Raw genomic sequence first — 18,537 nt, 5'->3', positions numbered from 1 at the left:
CTCATCAAACTAGATACAATGGATGATTATGACCAGAATATAGCCTAACCCTTTCAAAAGAGGAGGTTAGGTTTCGAAAATCAAGGTTACAACAGACAACAATGTGTTGTTTAAAAATATCCCATTGCAAGATGTTTTTCTGTTTTCTTCTGTTTTATAATTCCCTGACGTTCAAGGCCTTTCCTTTGATTCTCTAATTTAATCAATGTGTTTTTTCACTTCGTAATTGCATGTATGTGGGCTGGAGTTGCACATTGGCTACATTGCATGCGCTTCTGTTGTAGAGGTGGTGGTGATTTAACATGCACATGCAGGGAAGAGCCGGGCCGCTTTGCAGGTGATTACTTTCCCTTCCAGCTTCACACAGCCCTGGGCATGGCTGTCGTAAGTATGTTGTAGTTTTCCTCGAGTGGTACAAGAAATGGCAGTTGTGCGTGTGGAAGGAGGAGAGGGAAAAGGTGTGGCGCGCAAGAAACACTGCGTGTGCATCTCATCTCATTCCCCACCCCCCTCTATCTGTGCAGTTTATCTATCTATCTATCTATCTATCTATATCTGTCTGTCTGTCTATCTGTATGTCTATCTATCTTTCTATCTATCTGTCAATTTGTGTGTGTGTGTGTGCGTGCGTGCGTTCGCGCGTGTGTGTATGTGTGTGTGTTTGTATTTTGTAGTGAAGAAAGAGGGACACAGAAACACAGAAACAGACTGGACAGACACACAGAGATAAAACATGTGCGCGTGTCTTTGTGTGTGCAGACGTGTGTATATGGATGTGTATATGTTTCATAGAAATTGTAATCAGCATTGTTCACATATACGTATGCTTTGTGGACGTTTGCGTGAATGGAAGTGTGTGATATTTCTTATTTACGCAACGGTAATGTGTTGTTTCGTTTACTTTCTATTATATGAGTGTACTGATTTCGCTTTTCAGTGTCCGGTTCTGAACTGACTCAAGAAATCCAAGAACTACGCAAAGGATTGCAGGTATTCTCTGTCTGAGAAGCCCACAAGCCCACGCTTGTACACACACTTACACCCGCACGCATGCGAGCACACCCACCCACACCCAACACAAACACCCCCGACACCCTCCCCCCCCCCCCCACACACACATACATGTAGGTAGTGGGTATAGAAACCGTAAGAATATCTTCACTTAACACATCTGAAATGCCTACGATTATTCTTGAGGCCAAAAGCTTAAGCTGTACTGGCTTCCAACGAACATGAACCTGACTTGTGTAGTGGTTAATACCCAACGCCCTGATGAGTGGTCCATCCAATTGTGATATTCTGCTGGATATGTGACAGCCTATTGTTGTGTTATATTGTAATATACTGTATTGTATTACTCTTGTACTACGTGTTGTCACAACAGATTTCTGTGTGTGAAATTTGGGCTGCTGTCCCCAGGAAAAGTGCATCACTACGGTGCAGTGCCACCTTTTTGTCCGCGAAGGTTTTGTTTTCTAATCATAATGGAATTTTCTCTAGAATTGAGGACATCCTTTTTGTCATCGAGGGTTCTTTTACGTGCACTAAATGCATGTTACACACAGGACCTCGATTTATCGACTCGTCCAAATACCTAGCGTCCAGACCACCACTCACGGTTCACTGGAAGGAGAGAAGATACTGGTGAGTGTGGGAGTCAATCCCATACGCTCATTTTCACTTGCTCCCCAGGCAGACGCGTTACCTCTCGGCCACCACACCACTGTTCACGAGAATTTTCAGAATGCAAAACCAACACTTGTCACCTGGGCACAGCCTATTGATTTTCAAGTCAAAAGATGAAGTCTGCTGAAGAATTTTCTTCATGCTGTTGTTTTATCTTTATTTTTTTTTCTTCGGCTGAAAATAAACAGAGAACATTTTAGACAAGAGACATACTTACTTATTTTCACTTATTTTCATGAGTCGTTTGGTAATCATGAATTGTGTTGAATACGAAACATTTTGTGGAATCGGCTTTCCTTTCTTTACAGGAGATCTCAGCGGCTCTGGATAAGATAGGCAGTCATGGCCACTCTATCACCACATGTACTGATCATTTCCAGGATGTCATGGGTGTATCCTTTCCCTTACCGCTTGACCGATATATTTGATGTGCCCACGGCACTGCGCGCGCGCGCGCGCGTGTGTGTGTGTGTGTGTGTGTGTGTTTGTGTGTGTGTGTGCAAGACCATTTATCCATGCATAGAATCACGGCTTTTGTTGAAAATGATCAATGTCATTTTGTTGACTGCCGGCAAAATCGATCAAAAAGTGCTAATTTCCATGCTTGTGTCTACTTTTCAAAATACATAAACAGTATAATTAAACAGTATGATAAACAGTATAATATTCAACCCCATCCCAAACAGAAAAAGAAACAAATTACTACTCCCCTCGCCACCACGACCATAACCACCCCCCAAAAGAGGGAGAAAAAAAGGGTCAAAATTAAAGTGATATTTCGCTGAAACAAAAATAAAAGGATACAGATCCATGGGTTCGGAAAAGCGTCTTTCTCCCAAAACGAAGGTTGAAAGGGGATAATCTCGCATATTCATACATTGATTTCAACGTACCGTAGACTTGTTAACGTGAACTTTCACAGTCTGTTTCATAAAAGTGTGCCATCGTTTTCAGTTGTCTGCAAGATGGCATAGTCCGAAGAACACCCGTGACTTTTTAGCTCATTTCTTTGTCAACGTAGGTCCACTTTTTGCAGACTGCAACAAAACCTGACGTCAGATGTAACACCGAGAGTTGTCGAACTCCATAGCTTTTCAAGTGACCTTCACCAAAGTTTACGATAATATTCAAATTCAAATTCAAATTCAAAAAACTTTATTGCTTCAAACACTTGGTAACAGCCTTGGGTCTGCAACAGATTCGGGTTCCTCATCAAGACAGTAGGCAGCCATTATTTAGTTTTCTTCAGTTGTGATTGTTTTGACAAGCCTCTCGACGTTAAACCCCTCGTCTGCAATGGCCTGTGTTCTCAGGTGCATAGGCAATAAACAACCTGATAATCGTGATATGATAATTAGAGAGGTCAAAGGGACCTCCATTCCTTCTCCCACCCGTACTGTTTTGTTAATTTCAAAGGAACATGTTTTCAAAAAGTAGGAGTTTGTAGCCTTTTGTTAATAATTGTAAATGGCTAGAAAGGAGAAGTAAACACTGAAGTTGTAAAAGAAAAAGAACGACAATGTAAGTTTGCCTTAAAGAGTAGTACTGAAGAATTGAGTATCAATCTTAACTCACGCAGCATTTCATTAGCGAGGCCTCGGACGAGATCCAAAGTCTGTTACGCCTGCAGGCGGGCGTGATGGGGGAGTTCAACGCCATGGTCTTCTTCTTTGGGGAAGACCCTCACATTGTGTCCACAGAAGACATATTCAACATCTTCGATGACTTTGTTGTCAAGTTTGAGGTGAGCAACAGTCAATTCTGTGCCGTGTGTATGTGTGTGTGCGTATGCGTGTGTGTGTGTGTGTGTGTGTGTGTGCTATTCATGTAAGTGCTAGGAGATTCTGATAAATAAAAGCTGTTTTAATGTTGCGTTTTAGCACGATGGAAATTCAGATTAAAAGTTAACTATTTTCATAAGTTGTTTATGTATTTACCAAAGGTATCGCGTTTCTGCCTATCAAGATGGTGAACACGCAATTATTTTGAAGATCGACACGTACAAAGTCTCGTCTGTCAGTGTTTGAGAATGCCACCCTTGTGCACTCATGTGTAGCTTATAGATGGTAGTGCTGCCACCTATCTGCACCCATACTGTTATCTCAGAATGACAGGGCTCTGCAGAGGGACGCGGGAGGGAGGAACGTGCATGGACGGACCTCCTTGTTAGAGCAGACTTTCCCGACCGGTTTAGTTTCAGAAGTTTGCCAGAAGCCGACCGTATCAGTCGTTACTCGCGGTTTGAAAACCTCTGATCCATACTGAACTTTTTCAGTGAGTTTCAGTTTGAATTTCTCAAAGAAGCGTCACTGCGTTCGGACAAACCCATATATGTTACACCACATCTGCTAGGCGGATGCCTGACCAGTAGCATAACCCATCGCGCTAGTCAGGTATTGTGTGCAGGCATACATATTTGTGTACCTATCAGAGTGGATTTTTTCTAAAGAATTCTGTCAGAGGACAATACTTATGTTGCCATAAGTTCTTTTTCAGTGCACTAAGTGCGTGCTGCACACGGGACCCCGGTTTATCGTCTCATCCAAATGATTAGATGCTCAGTTTGATTTTCCAGTCAAACCTGGGAGAAAGAGCGAGACCGAGATTCGAAGCCAGACCCTCACGGACACCGTATTGGCAGAGAAGCTTCTTAACCATTCTGCCACCCCCTTTCTTTCGGTAAGGCTGAAATCTCTACAGCAGATGGTAAATCGTGGGTAAATGAAAGTTGACGTCATTGGCAGCCACTAGCTCGTGCACCGTTTCCAGTCCTCAGTCTGTCAGCAGTACGGTCTTTTTCTCCAGCTGTTCGCCTACGGCTGGCTGTCGGGGGGAAATTTATTGGCTCTGGCAGAGACCGTGTCGGAACTTCTTTCCATTGCAGCTATATTATGAGTATTGTGACTGTTTACATTCTTAGTGCCGCGCACTTGAACTGACGTGTGTGCAGAGGCAGCGAGAACGCAATACAGGAGAAATGATACGCAACGAAACGAAACGAGTTTTGTTTCATTGGCACAATGGAATGAGCGTTATCATCATCATCATAACCATCATTATTATCATTTTTTATTTTTACTATTGTATTTACGCTCAACCTTCTGGACGAAAAAAGCCCACAAATTCATATAAAACACATGCAAAAATATACACATCCACAACACATATTTCATATTCAAGAAAAAAAAGGAGGGGTTAATTTTCCTAACGCGCGCGCGCACGCACGCACGCACGCACGCACGCACGCACGCACGCACGCACGCACGCACGCACACACACACACACACACACACACACACACACACACACACACACACACACACACACACACACACACCTCGTTGTTTCCGCTTCCTATGGCACTTCCTATACACTTGGCACATTCTCGGCCTCTGTGTAGTTAGATGAAAAAATAATGGAGGAGTGCAGAGAGAAAAGGGGCGTGTCCTGTACAATTACGGAGAAAAGGAGAAGCCTGAATACAAACATGTGCTTGGAGTGGGGTTTTTTGTCAACAACAGATGCGTACATCAATGTAACGTCTATAAGAAGCAGACGAAATTTCTGTTTTAAATAAAACGTTTAAAATGGCTGTTATTTATTATTGTGTCAAAATTTCAGAATTGAGTGCTAAAATTTTGGCGAAAAAGAAATAATGTGACAGTAAAATGACTGTGGAAAGATTATTTCCTTCCTCACAATTGTTTGTGCCCTTCCCAGAAACGTATTGTTATAATTAGAATGTGTGGATAGAGCCGACAGATTTTAAATCTTAAGACAGATTTGGAATATTTCAGAGAACATGAACTTGTCAAAGTTAACGATGGACACGTATTACACACACACACACACACACACACACACACACACACACACACATATATATATATATATATATATATATACACAGACAGAAATGCATGCTTACATACATGGTTATCACATTCTCATAGACCCAAGATGTTTACACAGGTGAGCCAAAAATGGATTTCCTTTTCGAATATTTAAACCTTGGCGTGAATTCAAATGCACACAAAAGTGTATTTTGGTTTTAACGACGTGTATGGTGTGTGTGTGTGTGTGTGTGTGTGTTTGTGTGTGTGTGTGTGTGTGTGTGGTGGTGGTGTTGTTGTTGTTTAACCATTCCAGAGAGCCCATCGACACAACATGATGTACAAGAGACGTTAACAGCCGCCACCCATGTGTGTTCTACATTATGGACACCACTGATACCTTTAGACCTGCAAAGGACCTGTCTCACCCAGTCCCGAGTGTCTGCGGAATGCAAGACTTGCAATACACACCGGCTTAAAAATGGACACAAAAGAGAATAAAAATAAGAAACTTTTTTTTAACTTGTTATTCACGTCTGACTTACCCCTCCCCATCGCCATCCCGTCCTCGGACAAACACCTATTTTGTTCTTATGTTGTTTTTTTCATTTTGCAGGTGTTCTTTGTATGATGATATTTACAGTGTGCACTCGTGCTGTTTGTAAATTTTTGTTGAATATATATTCAACGTATCATTTATAATCATATCAACAACATTATATTTAACTTGTAATTATATGTTCACAGTTGTGGGAAAATCTCAAATCTGTGTGAGAGCTTTTTCGTTGTTGTTTGTGTTAAAAACATTTTACACAAGCTAGAGTACTTTTCAGTTTTGTACTTTTTTCTTTGCCAAAAAATGCAGAACTGATTTATCACTAACATCAGGTCTAACTATTTTCTAGTAAATTCCGGCTCCATGGAGCAAAGCAAAAGTTACGCACAGTTATTAACAGAGATATATTCACCATTGCCATGTTTGTTCACCACCCAGGTAGGTCTGTGCTCCTTTATGATACACACATTCATTCGTTATTGTATATATGAGTGTGTTGTTTATTCTGTGATGGTTTGGATTTCTCCCTTTGTTTCATGCTATCATCATTCGTTATTGTGTATATAAATGTGTTGTTTATTCTGTGATAGTTGGGATTTCTTCCTTTATTTGTTTCATGCTATCACTTGTAAGACTGTGATTTTTAAAAATTTTGTTTCAGCTCATGTTTGTATGTGTGTGTGTGTGTGTTTGTGTAGGGAGCGGAGGGGGGTGCGTTGTGTGTGCACTGCCACTCCCTGTCGCTCTCTGTCTCTCTTTGTCTCTTTTTGCGTCTCTGTCAATGTCTCTGTCCGTCTCTATCTGTCTTTCCGTCTGTTTGTCTGTCTGTCATTCTCTCCCTCTCTCTCTCTGTCTCTTTCTTTCTTTCTCCTTCGCCTGTGTTATCTTGGTATGCACGCCTATAATACGTGCCTATGTGAAAGTAGTCGATTAGCAATGTTCAACAGTATCGTAACATGACTACTAACAGGCATGCATATAGAGTGTGAATCCGTCTATACCTATCCACATCTATGAATATCTGTTGCAATTCAGTGGTCCCATTAAACTGTTGCTTGAACCAGGAAATACACATTTTTGTGACACAGTTATCTGTCAAGTCTGACCACCCCATATGCTCGTTTGTGGAAACATGTTTTTGGTTTGATCATTTTTGAAAACTTTGTTTGCTAAAAGATTCAGATAAACGTATAAATCTCAAAAGAAATGAAGCAAACCTAAATAATCATTCGTTCTCCATGTATATCTGTTTATTTGCCCGATGACTGCATGCCTGTGTGTGAGTTACCTGATCTCAGTAAACAAATTGCCAGAGTATACACATGTGTTTCTAAATAACGTAGCATCCACAAACATTTCCATGCACCCGCAGCTTCCGATGGAAGGATTTTTTCTTCAGATTCAGCGCTCAGATGCTTCCCAGAGAAGAATTGCTGATACATCATTGAATGCGATTCGATATCAGTAATCTCTAAAGGACTTATTTTCATGATGATATGATGCAGTTATTTGTCTGGAATTCGTAACTGTAATGGTTTGATCGCAAAAACGCGAATTCTATTACAAATTTGCATGCTGAACGATGTTTGAAAAAATCAGTATTCCCGTGATGGCCTCTTGCAAATCTAGGTCAGTGTTGAGGATTGATATTGATTGATATTGATTGATATGGATACTTATATAGCGCCTATCCTCGGTCGGAGACCAAGCTCTAAGCGCTTTACAAACACGGAGTCATTTACACAACAGACTGTCTTTCTGCGTAGAGTCGACTGGCGGCTGCCATTGGGCGCTCATCATTCGTTTCCTGTGTCATTCAATCAGATTTCAGGCACGCACACATACACACTCAGACAGACATGTAACATTCAACAGTTTACGTGTATGACCGTTTTGCTTATTTACCCCGACATGTAGGCAACCATGCTATGATGGGATGGGAGTCACGTAATAAATGACAGATACAAGCCACACGTGCCTTCTGCTCTTGGTAAGCAGATGCAAACATGCGTGGGTATGTGTGCGTTTATGTGTGCGTGAGGGAGAGAGGGAGGTGGGAAGGGAAGAAGTACACCATTGCTTTTCGTGAAGGATGCAAATTTATTATCATTTAGTGAAAATGTAAATAATACAACTGCAGTCTTGTCATCAATAAGCGCACATAGCTTGATGTTTTAAGACATAAAAGTATATTTGTAAGCGTAACGTGTCAGACAAATAGATTAACTATCATTTTGCAGGTTGCGTTGGTAAAGATTTCATAAATTAGGATATTAGAGGATTTGGACAATACATACCGTGCTCTCATTTCAAGTAAGATGGGACAGCTTAAGACTGTTTCTATGATTTTATTAGCCACAAAGACCACGCAAAGGTGATTTGCAAGTATCTCTCCAAAACAGCCACTGAAACAATTAACTCTACACTTTCCACATGACATGTGCAGAAATCAATACGTGTATGAGTTTGTTGGTTCCTGAGAAAGAATAACGCATGGTTATCAAGCCGCCTTCATCAAGTACACAATACCAAGAGATGCCTTTGGGGTCAACCACTGTGTATGTATTACCCCTCTGAATATAAGAAAGGATATATGATAATAATCATGTCCGAGACCTTTTATCCAAAGAAATAAAACGGGATAAGCAAGTCATACAAATGACCCACACCACCTCAGTGAAAAACGACACAAAAATTACGAAGGATTTTTAAATACAGCTGGCTGAGTCGGAAGGCAAGTGAATAAGACACAGCAGAAGAAATCAGCAGTAAAAAGTAAGCAGGAGTGTGATGGCTGCTTTTCAAAACTGCAGAAAACACGCCCAAAGCCTCAGCAGGGGTTGAGGGGTGGAAGAGAGACTCTCAAAAACAGCAATCTAAAACAGACTTCTGTAATCCCAAGAGAGAGAAAATAGAAGAGGATACCATGCCCAGACATTGACAGATCGCATGGGAACAGAACGCGATACTAACGAATCATCTGGGAAATGACTACCTCCCAAAATCTGACGCTATAAAAATGGGTGGGTACGCTTCTTTTTAGTCTTTCTGTTTATTTCTTCCGCGTTCTTCGTTTTCATCTTTACCATCTGGCAATGTCGTTAAAACATCCAGCAACGAAAGCTGCGTTGCGCAAGTTTGGTAACGCCCATCTTAGAATAACGCGAAGGTCAATTCCTATGAATATGTTCTCTTTTCAGGCGTTAGTGAGTACTCTAAGCAAACGTACTTACGAAAACCAACCAAAATTGCACAACCATAATATCGTGGTGCACCAACTAAATAATTTCTTCCCTCAGTCCATCCCATCCTGTCAGTGTCTATTTCTCTCCCGGTTTTCCTCCCACCCTGTTATCTCGCTTTCCTTTCGTCTCGCTGTCTTGTCTTTCGTCGCGCGCGCGCGTGTGTGTGTGTGTGTGTCATGCGCGCGTGTTTGGGTGTGTGTTTGTGTGTGTGCGCGCGCGCGTGTGTGTAACCAATCGCTGAAAAGTAATGAATCAGGAATTTTATTGCATTTTGGAGTCTGAGAACAATGAAAACAGAAATAGTGCACATCATAGAAATCAGTTAGTCACCCGTTCGATGTGAACCTCTCCTCTAGTTTCATTCGCGATGTTTTGTCCGCCTCATTTAAAAAAAAATTTTCATTTCTTATCTTCGTACCCTTTCTTTCTTTCTTTCTTGTTTTTTGTTGTTGTTTGGGTTTTTTGTTTGTTTGTTTATGTTTTTCTTTCTAGGCACGATTGAATACAGAGAGGAAAACTGTTGACAAGGATGACTGACAGGGATGTCAGAAATCCAAATAATGTATATGACCTTGTCTCTTTTCTCTCTCTCTCTCTCTCTCTCTTTCGTTTTTCGTTTTTCTCTGTTGATGTCTTTATCACAACCCACACCCGATCTTTCTCCCAAATGATCAGACTGTGAATGAAGAAAATCGAGCCACGGCTATTTGTTGTCTGTAGCTTTTAGATCGCTGCTTGCTGGGGCGGTCAGAGTGTTATTTCAGTGGGAGAAGGTTCGAAGACAGACCGACAAAATACTTCCACATTAGAAATTTAAAACTCCCGCAGCGTGAATTATTCGTTAAATGTTGAAGTTCATAACCCACATTTTATCGTCAGCTGTGTAACCACATGGGTGTATTTTCGTGTTCTTGTTGACTTGTAATGCTAAATATACTGTTGTCTGGTCAATGCAGTGAACAAAAGTTATATTTTACGTCGTCTTTTTTTCTTTCTTTTTTTAAAATTTTCGTACTCCTTCTTTGCTCCAATGAATATAATGTAAAGATATAACAGAAGAGCAAGACAAATAATGTAAAATCATTCTGCCCTGTGAAAATGGGTAGAGATATATCTTTAATTTTACTTTGTGATCAGAGTTGACGACAGACTGCAGGGAAATCATACAATGTTTCATTGGGACGTGAAAAAAAGGGAGGTCAACGGAATGTATTTCAAACACTATTGAATTACGTTTCTTGATGGAAGCTCAAATAAATGATCTGTTTCCAATGTTTTGCGTCAGAACTTCAATAAACACTCTGATAACACGCTTCTTGATGGAAGCTCAAATGAATGATTTATTTCCATTGTTCTGTGTAAGAGCGCGTGTGCGTTTGTGTGTGTTCGAGGGAGTGAGAGAGAGGAGGTGGCGTCATTGCTATTGAACACCTTTGAATGCAGTCCAGTCTTAAAATACACAGCATTGATCATATGATTACATTTAGCAGGGCTTAAGAAAAGAAACACGATCAAGGTATTCGAAACTGCGAAGAATAATACGTGATTATGATAAAGTAAGCCGGATGGAAATGGGGAAGAAAGGGAAAAAATGGCTGCGTCGGTGGGGTGATCGTGCTTGTGAGAATATATGTGCACACACGACACGCCTAATCTCTCTCTCTCTTTCTCTCTCTCTCTCTCATAAATAAACGTGCACCCATGCGCACACGCCCACAAACACAAATACACAAACAACATAGTCATGGACGCACTCGTACTCACACAGACAACAGTCATGGACGCATTCATACTCACACAGAGACACAGTCACGCACGCGCGCGCACACACACACGCACACACACACACACACACACAAACGCGCGCTCTAGCACACACAAAAATTTAGATGAATAGATACAGGCCAAAGACGAAAAACGAAGAGAAAAAAGGAAGGTATGTCGTTTTAGGTTTGTTGGATTTGTAACTATCCTTTCAGTTCAAGAGCGTTTGGCAGCCCTTTAAAATTGTGTTGTTGCTGCTGCTGTGGATGTGTTTTAGTTAATGCTCATGGCAGCAAACTCAAGAGGACGGGAAACAGCGTGGTTTTGTAATCTGTTTTGACTGCATTCGTTCAGGCGAACGCGCAACATGGAATTTCTTGTGCTGATAATTGACGTAAAGACCCCCCCCCCCCCCCGCCCCCCCCCCCCCCCCCCCCTTCTGCTTTGACATTCGATATCTCACAAAAATGTGCTAATGAACATAATGTCAAGCGTATTCAGTTACAAGATTAAGAGAGGAGACCTAGATTGGACCCAATGGTTCTTGAGGATTCCTGTATGATTGACGATGCGATAATATCTCGTGATAAAGCAATGTGTTCCTGCAATCCTCCACTCTCTGTCTCTCTATGTCTCTGTCTCTGTCTGTCTGTCTGTCTGTCTGTCTCTCTCTCTCAGTCGTTGAACTGCAAACACAGTTAAACAGTTTACAACGGGCAGTTTGTTCTCTGAGTTGAAGGTAAATTTAAACAAAAGTACTATAGTTGTGTTTAGAATGAGTGCATTTTTGTCTGTAAGAGAAAAATGGACTCACAACAATGCAGAAATGCCAGTGGTAAATACATGGAATATTTAGGTATTTTGTTTTCCACCAAACTCAGAATGCTTTGTTATGCATAATGCGAAAACTACGTACTTTGAATAATAATAGTTTGCCTTTATTTCTAAAATTGTTTGATTATCAGGTCCAGTCTAGTGCACAGCATGGGTCTGAACTTTGGGGCCTTGGTGATACTGCACGTCATTGTGAGAAGGTTCATTTGTTTGTATTGAAAAAAGTGTAAGGGGTTGAGTTGAAAACACAAAATGACCTCGTTTATGGAGAAACTAACAGATACCCAATCAATATTAATTCTGTATCAATTTGTATTCGTTACTGGGTTAAATCAACAAGAATGTATAATTGCAGGTTACCACGGAAAGCTTATACAAATGTTAACTGACGGGTGCAAAAGGTACAAGAAATTGGGTTTCAAAAGTTCGTAATAAGTTGTATTAGGATGGTTTTGGTTTTGTATGGGAAAATCAAGGTGTGCAAGATGTCAAATTATCTTTATGTGACCTTAAAGATATACTGATTGCATGCAGGTGGCAAGAGTGCAATTTTTCATGTTAATGATAGTGATAGGTTTTGCATGTATAGGACTTTGTACTGGTCATGACATTAAAATTTACCAGCGTATGAACTTAGACAGGCACTTGAAATTTATCATGACAAGATTTCGTTTTGGTATTTCAGAAATTTCTCAGCATTATTATCGTTACAGGAAACATTCTGCACTTGATTTAATGTGTCCATTGTGCAAAAGTGGATATGAAGATAAGCTGCATTTTGTTTTATGTCGTCTTGCATTAACTAGTTTGAGAGCACATTATATATCCCTCCTGCTTTTTATAGATAGATATCCTAATTATTTTCGTTTAAGTCTACTTCTAGCATCTAAAAAAGAAAGTGTCGTAAGTAATTTGTCAATACACTTGTACAAGACATTACATTTCAAAACTATTGCAGCTTCACAACTTTCTTCGATGACTGTGCTTGTTTGTGTATTGTGTTTTGTACGCGCGCGCGCGCGTGACCAGTCTACTGAACTGAATTACACATGAAGTGTTGAAATCTTATGACAGTCAAGGACAACAGGTACTTTATTGTTTGTGATCATCATCCATGGTTACACTATATTCCCGATAGGTTTTCGTCATTGCTGTTACATTGAAATCGTGTTGATTGTTGATTAGCAATGAACAGTGATTAATTAGTAGGTGACATGCCTGCTGTATTTAGCAAAGTATTTTCGTAGCTCTCATTTACAGAAGAGAGCAGGATTAATTCACACGCCCCGCAAATAGCAAACTGCGTATTTATTGCCCATTCAAGTGTTTTCCGCCAATAACTCCGCACTCACTGCACAAATCATGATTGGTGGCGAGTATCCCAAACGATATATTGCGCATGGATGATAGTTGAATCATTATTTGTGATGTGCCTCTCTTACCCCATCGTTTTCTCACACCATTCTCAATCTCACTTTCTCAGCCCAAAGACAAATTGCGTTCTCACTGCTTACGTTTATTTCATATTACTGATTGGTTACCCTCCCCACCACCCCTTACCACCAAACTGCGCATTCTCAGCTCATTGTCTGACTGTTATGAAGATGCACACGCGCATAAGCACGCGCACACATACACGCACATATACACACACACGCGCGCGAGCACACGCTCGGTATACAGAGAAAGAGAAAGACGGGAAGAAAGAGAGTTTTCTCTGTATTTGACCAGCTACTTAATTACTTCCTTTTGTTTCTAACCACAACCCCTGAGCACCTCTTATGTTGATATGCCCATATGCACGAACTTTGATAGCCCAAATCTTAGTTTACATGGCCAACCATGTGCACAAAAACGTTGTCTCGCACGCGTGTGGCGCGTATACTCCGCACAACGGTGCAACTGGAGAAGTGGTCAAGGAGGCCAGAACTGCAACCCCTTATCAACTCAAGCGCAGCTATCAACCTTTCCGTTGGCAATTAGACATCAAACACTGCTTCGCATGGTCCTTCCCCTCCCTCCATAATTATGACGTATTCTTTTCGACTCGTTTCCTCACTCAGCAAAGATTCGAGATTCGTATCCGCTCTGGGAAGTTTTGTGACTCACTAACAGATGACCATACAGTGTTTTCTTGCGACGAACGTACGACTTGTAGTTTTGTTCGTTCATGCAAACTCTCTCTAAGCTTCCTTACCCCACTCGTAATCCATCCCCTATCCCCCACACAACACATCTTTCCATCCACGCAACGACGGAGTTAAAAATATTTTTTTAAAAGCATATGGCAGCAACGCCCTTTCGTCTGTCTGTACTCGATTTGTCTAACGCTTTCACAACTCTTTTTGTAATGTACTTAGTAATGTGTATATTATGTTGTTTACCCCATCAATCTCGCTTCATTGTTGGATCTGTAAGATGCTAGCATAAAATGAAATGAAAGTAAGATCACACACAGACACACACACCACATCACAAAGACAGACACACACACACACACACACACACACACACACACACACACACACAACAACAACAACAACAACAACAACAACAACAGCAACAACAACAAATCTGCATGTCAAACTCAAAGTGAAAAGACGAACGAGCACACTAGCATGTAGGTATTGAGAACATGCTGAATTAATGATACTCCGCTCTACAAAATTATCGATCCAAACTATCAGTCTTGTTGTCTTTAAATGTCCTTCACCTGCAAGATGGCTTCAGCACTTTTTTAATTTGTAGGAAAGAAAGTTAATAAACTGACATTTCAGACGCCGTCTGAATCTGAAGATAGCAAGATAGACTCCTGTCTGTTTACACACACACACACACACACACACACACCTCCGGGAGGCACGTCATTTTCACATCTCCTTTCTCTCTTTTGATTTCCTCCAACCCCCTCCAATTTCTGTTCATGTACCGTGGAATTCATTTGAGAACTTTTTGATTTGATGTTTGCTTGTTTCAGACAAGAATTGCAAAAAAACTAGTTTATAATAAAATCACGTGCATAAGCAGTCAGATAAAGTAAATAAATACACACAGGAAAGTAGCTGCATCACTTATTGTCTCACACACACACACACACACACACACACACACACACACACTTGCGTGCGCGCGCACACACACACACACACACACACACACACACACTCTCTCTCTCTCTCTCTCTCTCATCAGTTGTGGGTGTGGAGAAAATTATTTTTTAGCGAGAAAATAACATTGGAAATGAGAAGAGAAAATAGTAGGTCGTTACAATATGCCAGAACAACCCTACAAAGTCTTTTCTTCCTTTTATTTTCATTTCAATCCACATTTAACAATGTCATTCGTTCTGCAATGTAGCTTGAGAAGACGTCATACAAGAACAAAAAAGTTGATAAACGCGTTTTTTTTTTTTTTTTTTTTTTTTTTCCCCCGAGCGACGCTTGTGGTTACCTCATTTCATTCTGAAACCCCTTAGTTCCACCCTTCCCGCTACAGAGAGAGAGAGAGAGAGAGAGAGAGTTTTCCTTCTGTAATAGTCCGTACAGCCAATGCCACTGAGAGCTCTCTATACAAGAAAATAAACAGCCAGTTTGACACTCTCTAGCTGTGTGGCTCCAATCTTTACACAAAGAACCTTCAAAAAATAAAACAAACAAAATGAAATACACAAACGAACGAGTGGATGAAAGGATAATTGAATGAACAGTTAGATTTGGATTATCCATGATATGTCTTTGGGTTAGGGGTGATAACAACTGTGCACTGAAAATGATTAACTTGACCAGTTCTGATACAGTTCGACAACGAGCACTGCTGCTTGACAGCAACCATGAGTGAAATCGAAAAGAATGTCTGTGTCGGAAAATCAAATAATCGGTAAAACATAAATTGATAAATGAATAAATAATTGTTTTGAAGAATTACACAATAGGTAAAATAGATAGATAGATAGATGAATAAATAAATAAATAAATAAAACCAAATGAAAATGACGTCATTGTGACGTGATGTCGTCTGCTTAAGATAGCAGACGTGAACAGCGCTTCCCACTCCCAGTGCAGACAATTTTAAAAGAAGGAAACGTCTGAGTTTCCAAACGCAGGGTAAGGTTCCTCAAGTATTTTCGAGCGGTGAATTTTGGAATGGATTCACTGTAATTGTCAGAAACGGAGGGCTTCGGACAACTAGATATTCAGTCCGTGCTCGAGAACGGCCCAAGCTTTTCGGCTACTGTACTGTACTGTACTGAATTACAACCACGCACATTCTCGCAAAACATCAAGGTGGGAAATCCATCAGACGGACACACATAGCTGAAAACTAAGAGTAAGTCGAACTCGAAGGCTTGAGCTAAGTCACTGTGAACTTAGATCTACTCTGTCGGGTCTGTGTCAAGGAGGCATATCCATTATCAGTGATGGACTGAGGAGTAACCAGCATGCGGTTTCAATTTTAGATTTAAGGAGGTGTCACACACACACAAGCAGATCGATAAGCCCAAGGCCTGGTCAAGCCAGCGAGCAGACGAATGTTCATGTACGATTCCCAGGCTTTAAGAGGGCCAGATATTGGAAGAATAAATTATCAAAAATTAAAACTGTTAGATCTATTGAAACAGTTGCATGGTTTTATTTTGAACGACCAGATGGCTGAGTTCCTTTCATCGCGCGGTGAATCAGTGTATTGTTCTTTAAACAGCACGCTGTGACACAACATTCCATGGTGAATACGAAACGCAAGGCCAACACGAAATATAAAGGTAAGTTCAGAGCACTTTGTTCGCGTGCGAATACGATCAAAGCACTTCCTGCTTTTTTTCGCCCCCACTTCCGCAATCCATTCTCTGAATTCTGTTCATATACCCCCACCCCCCATTTTTTATTTTTTTTTTTTGGGGGGGGGTGGGGGGGGGTTTAGTGCAGATGTATGATCGCACGCGTGCGTATTTTTCATTATTTTTTCTTGTGTGTGCGTGTGTGTTTGTGCGCGCGCGCGTCTGTGCGTGCGTGAATGCACGTGTATGTTGAACGTGTGTGGTCGACTGTGTGTGTGTGTGGTCGAGTGGTGTGTGTGTGTGTGTGAAGGATGTGGGTAGTGTGTGTGTGTGTGTGTGTGTGTGTGTGAATTTTCTAAACCTCTCAGATTCGCCAGTAAAGACCCGACCCATTGCGATTGAACAACTCGATATTGCATTCACACCCACACAAGCATGCACACGCATCCTTCCACACACATGCGTAAACACACACGGATACGCTTTTCATTGGTGCTTGTCTGCAAGTTCTTCTTTCGATCCAGTGTAAAACTGAAGGCAAGTGTGTGTTTGTGTGTGTGTGTGTGTGTGTGTGTGTGTGTGTGTTAAATGACATGCAGTAAGACTGGCTTGGAAAGATTTGACTCACAAGGCGGTTTGGGAAACTCCTAATCACGTTTGAACCAAACAACAGAATAATAAACTATATGGTTGGACTGACAGAAGTAAGGTCTTGTTGCCCGTGATTAACCTCTTGACTGCTGCTCACAATCATGTTTGAATTTAAGGGACTTTTTTCTTGTTAAGTAGGGGAAGTAGGTAATTTCACCATGCAGATATGGCATGCTGCATTCAGTTAAGATGATATGACCTGGAGCTGACTTCAAAGACAACACATCCACTTATTCAGGGCAGAGTTCCAGAATTTTGGATTATAATCTATGACACTATATGCACATAATATACGGCAACACATTCAGTTTTTAATTTTCATATATTTTCTTGGTTCATTTCAGCTACTGTTACTAACATTTTATAACATGTATTCAGAAATTATGTGAAATATGTCTTTTCTTGGATATATGGTTCACTTATTGGTAACCAGTGTGTTAAGTAAGCTACAAACTATCAAAATTGATAGTTTGTTCATTTTCCTTTTAAAAGTGTGGGTTATGCATGCTTTCTTGTAGCAGTTTGCCTGCCAGAACTTTTGTATGTGAATTATCACCCTTCGCAACCAAAAACGGCTTGGCAAATAGGAAGCACAAGTCAAAATAACGCTCGGCACTGAAGAGGTTTTAAAATGATTAGAAATTGTACTTGCATCAAAACGAAACAAAACAAAACAAACAAAAAACAAAACAAAACAAACAAAAAACAAAACAAACAAAAAATCCGCAAACATTCTTTAATGCTTTGATTTTTTTTTTTTTTTGACGTGCAAATGCTGATAAATGCCATAGCCCACTGTTTGGAAGTGTGATTTTCTATGAAGGTTGCGGCCAGTCATGTATTCTTGAAAAATGTTCAACTTATCTATACATGAGCCATGGTCAGTGTGTTTACAAACAATGCCTGTCTCTGATCTGTTTTAACCCTGTTTCTTCTCTGGCTGTCATGCAGTATACATGTTTGGATTCCCTGTTAACCCAGGAAGGGAACGATGGTATGCTCCCTAACTCTCTCTGTGTCTCACACACACTCTCTGTCTTTGTTTCTCTTTCTCTGTCTGTTTGTCTGTCTCTCTCTGCATACATACCAACCCAGGCGCGCGTGCGTGTGTCACCTACACGCATAGATATATTCAAATAATCAGGTTGCTAAAGAACCCTTCCTTCTTTATTCTTGATTTATTAGAGAACATGA

At 40.7% G+C, this 18,537-nt stretch overlaps 1 protein-coding gene across 8 annotated transcripts in view; it reads left to right on the top strand.

Moving 5' to 3' along the window:
- Positions 1–10,647, top strand: part of LOC143287360 (delphilin-like) — a 91,753-nt gene extending 81,106 nt beyond the window's left edge. For 6 of the 8 annotated variants that reach the window (XM_076595336.1, XM_076595365.1, XM_076595348.1 and 3 more), the window contains 4 exons: positions 938–990; positions 1,995–2,078; positions 3,266–3,430; positions 5,836–10,647. In XM_076595336.1, the coding sequence (XP_076451451.1) occupies positions 938–990; positions 1,995–2,078; positions 3,266–3,430; positions 5,836–5,874 (341 nt within the window). In that variant the 3' untranslated portion in view covers positions 5,875–10,647. Of the gene's footprint in view, positions 1–284; positions 385–937; positions 991–1,994; positions 2,079–3,265; positions 3,431–5,835 lie in introns of those variants that run through there. The other 2 variants (XR_013055949.1, XR_013055951.1) reach the window with 2 other exon arrangements.
- The last annotated feature ends 7,890 nt before the right edge of the window (positions 10,648–18,537 follow it).

Source organism: Babylonia areolata, chromosome 1 (assembly GCF_041734735.1).
Source record: "Babylonia areolata isolate BAREFJ2019XMU chromosome 1, ASM4173473v1, whole genome shotgun sequence".
NCBI lineage: Eukaryota > Metazoa > Mollusca > Gastropoda > Neogastropoda > Buccinidae > Babylonia > Babylonia areolata.
This window is presented reverse-complemented; position numbering and strand designations above follow the sequence as displayed.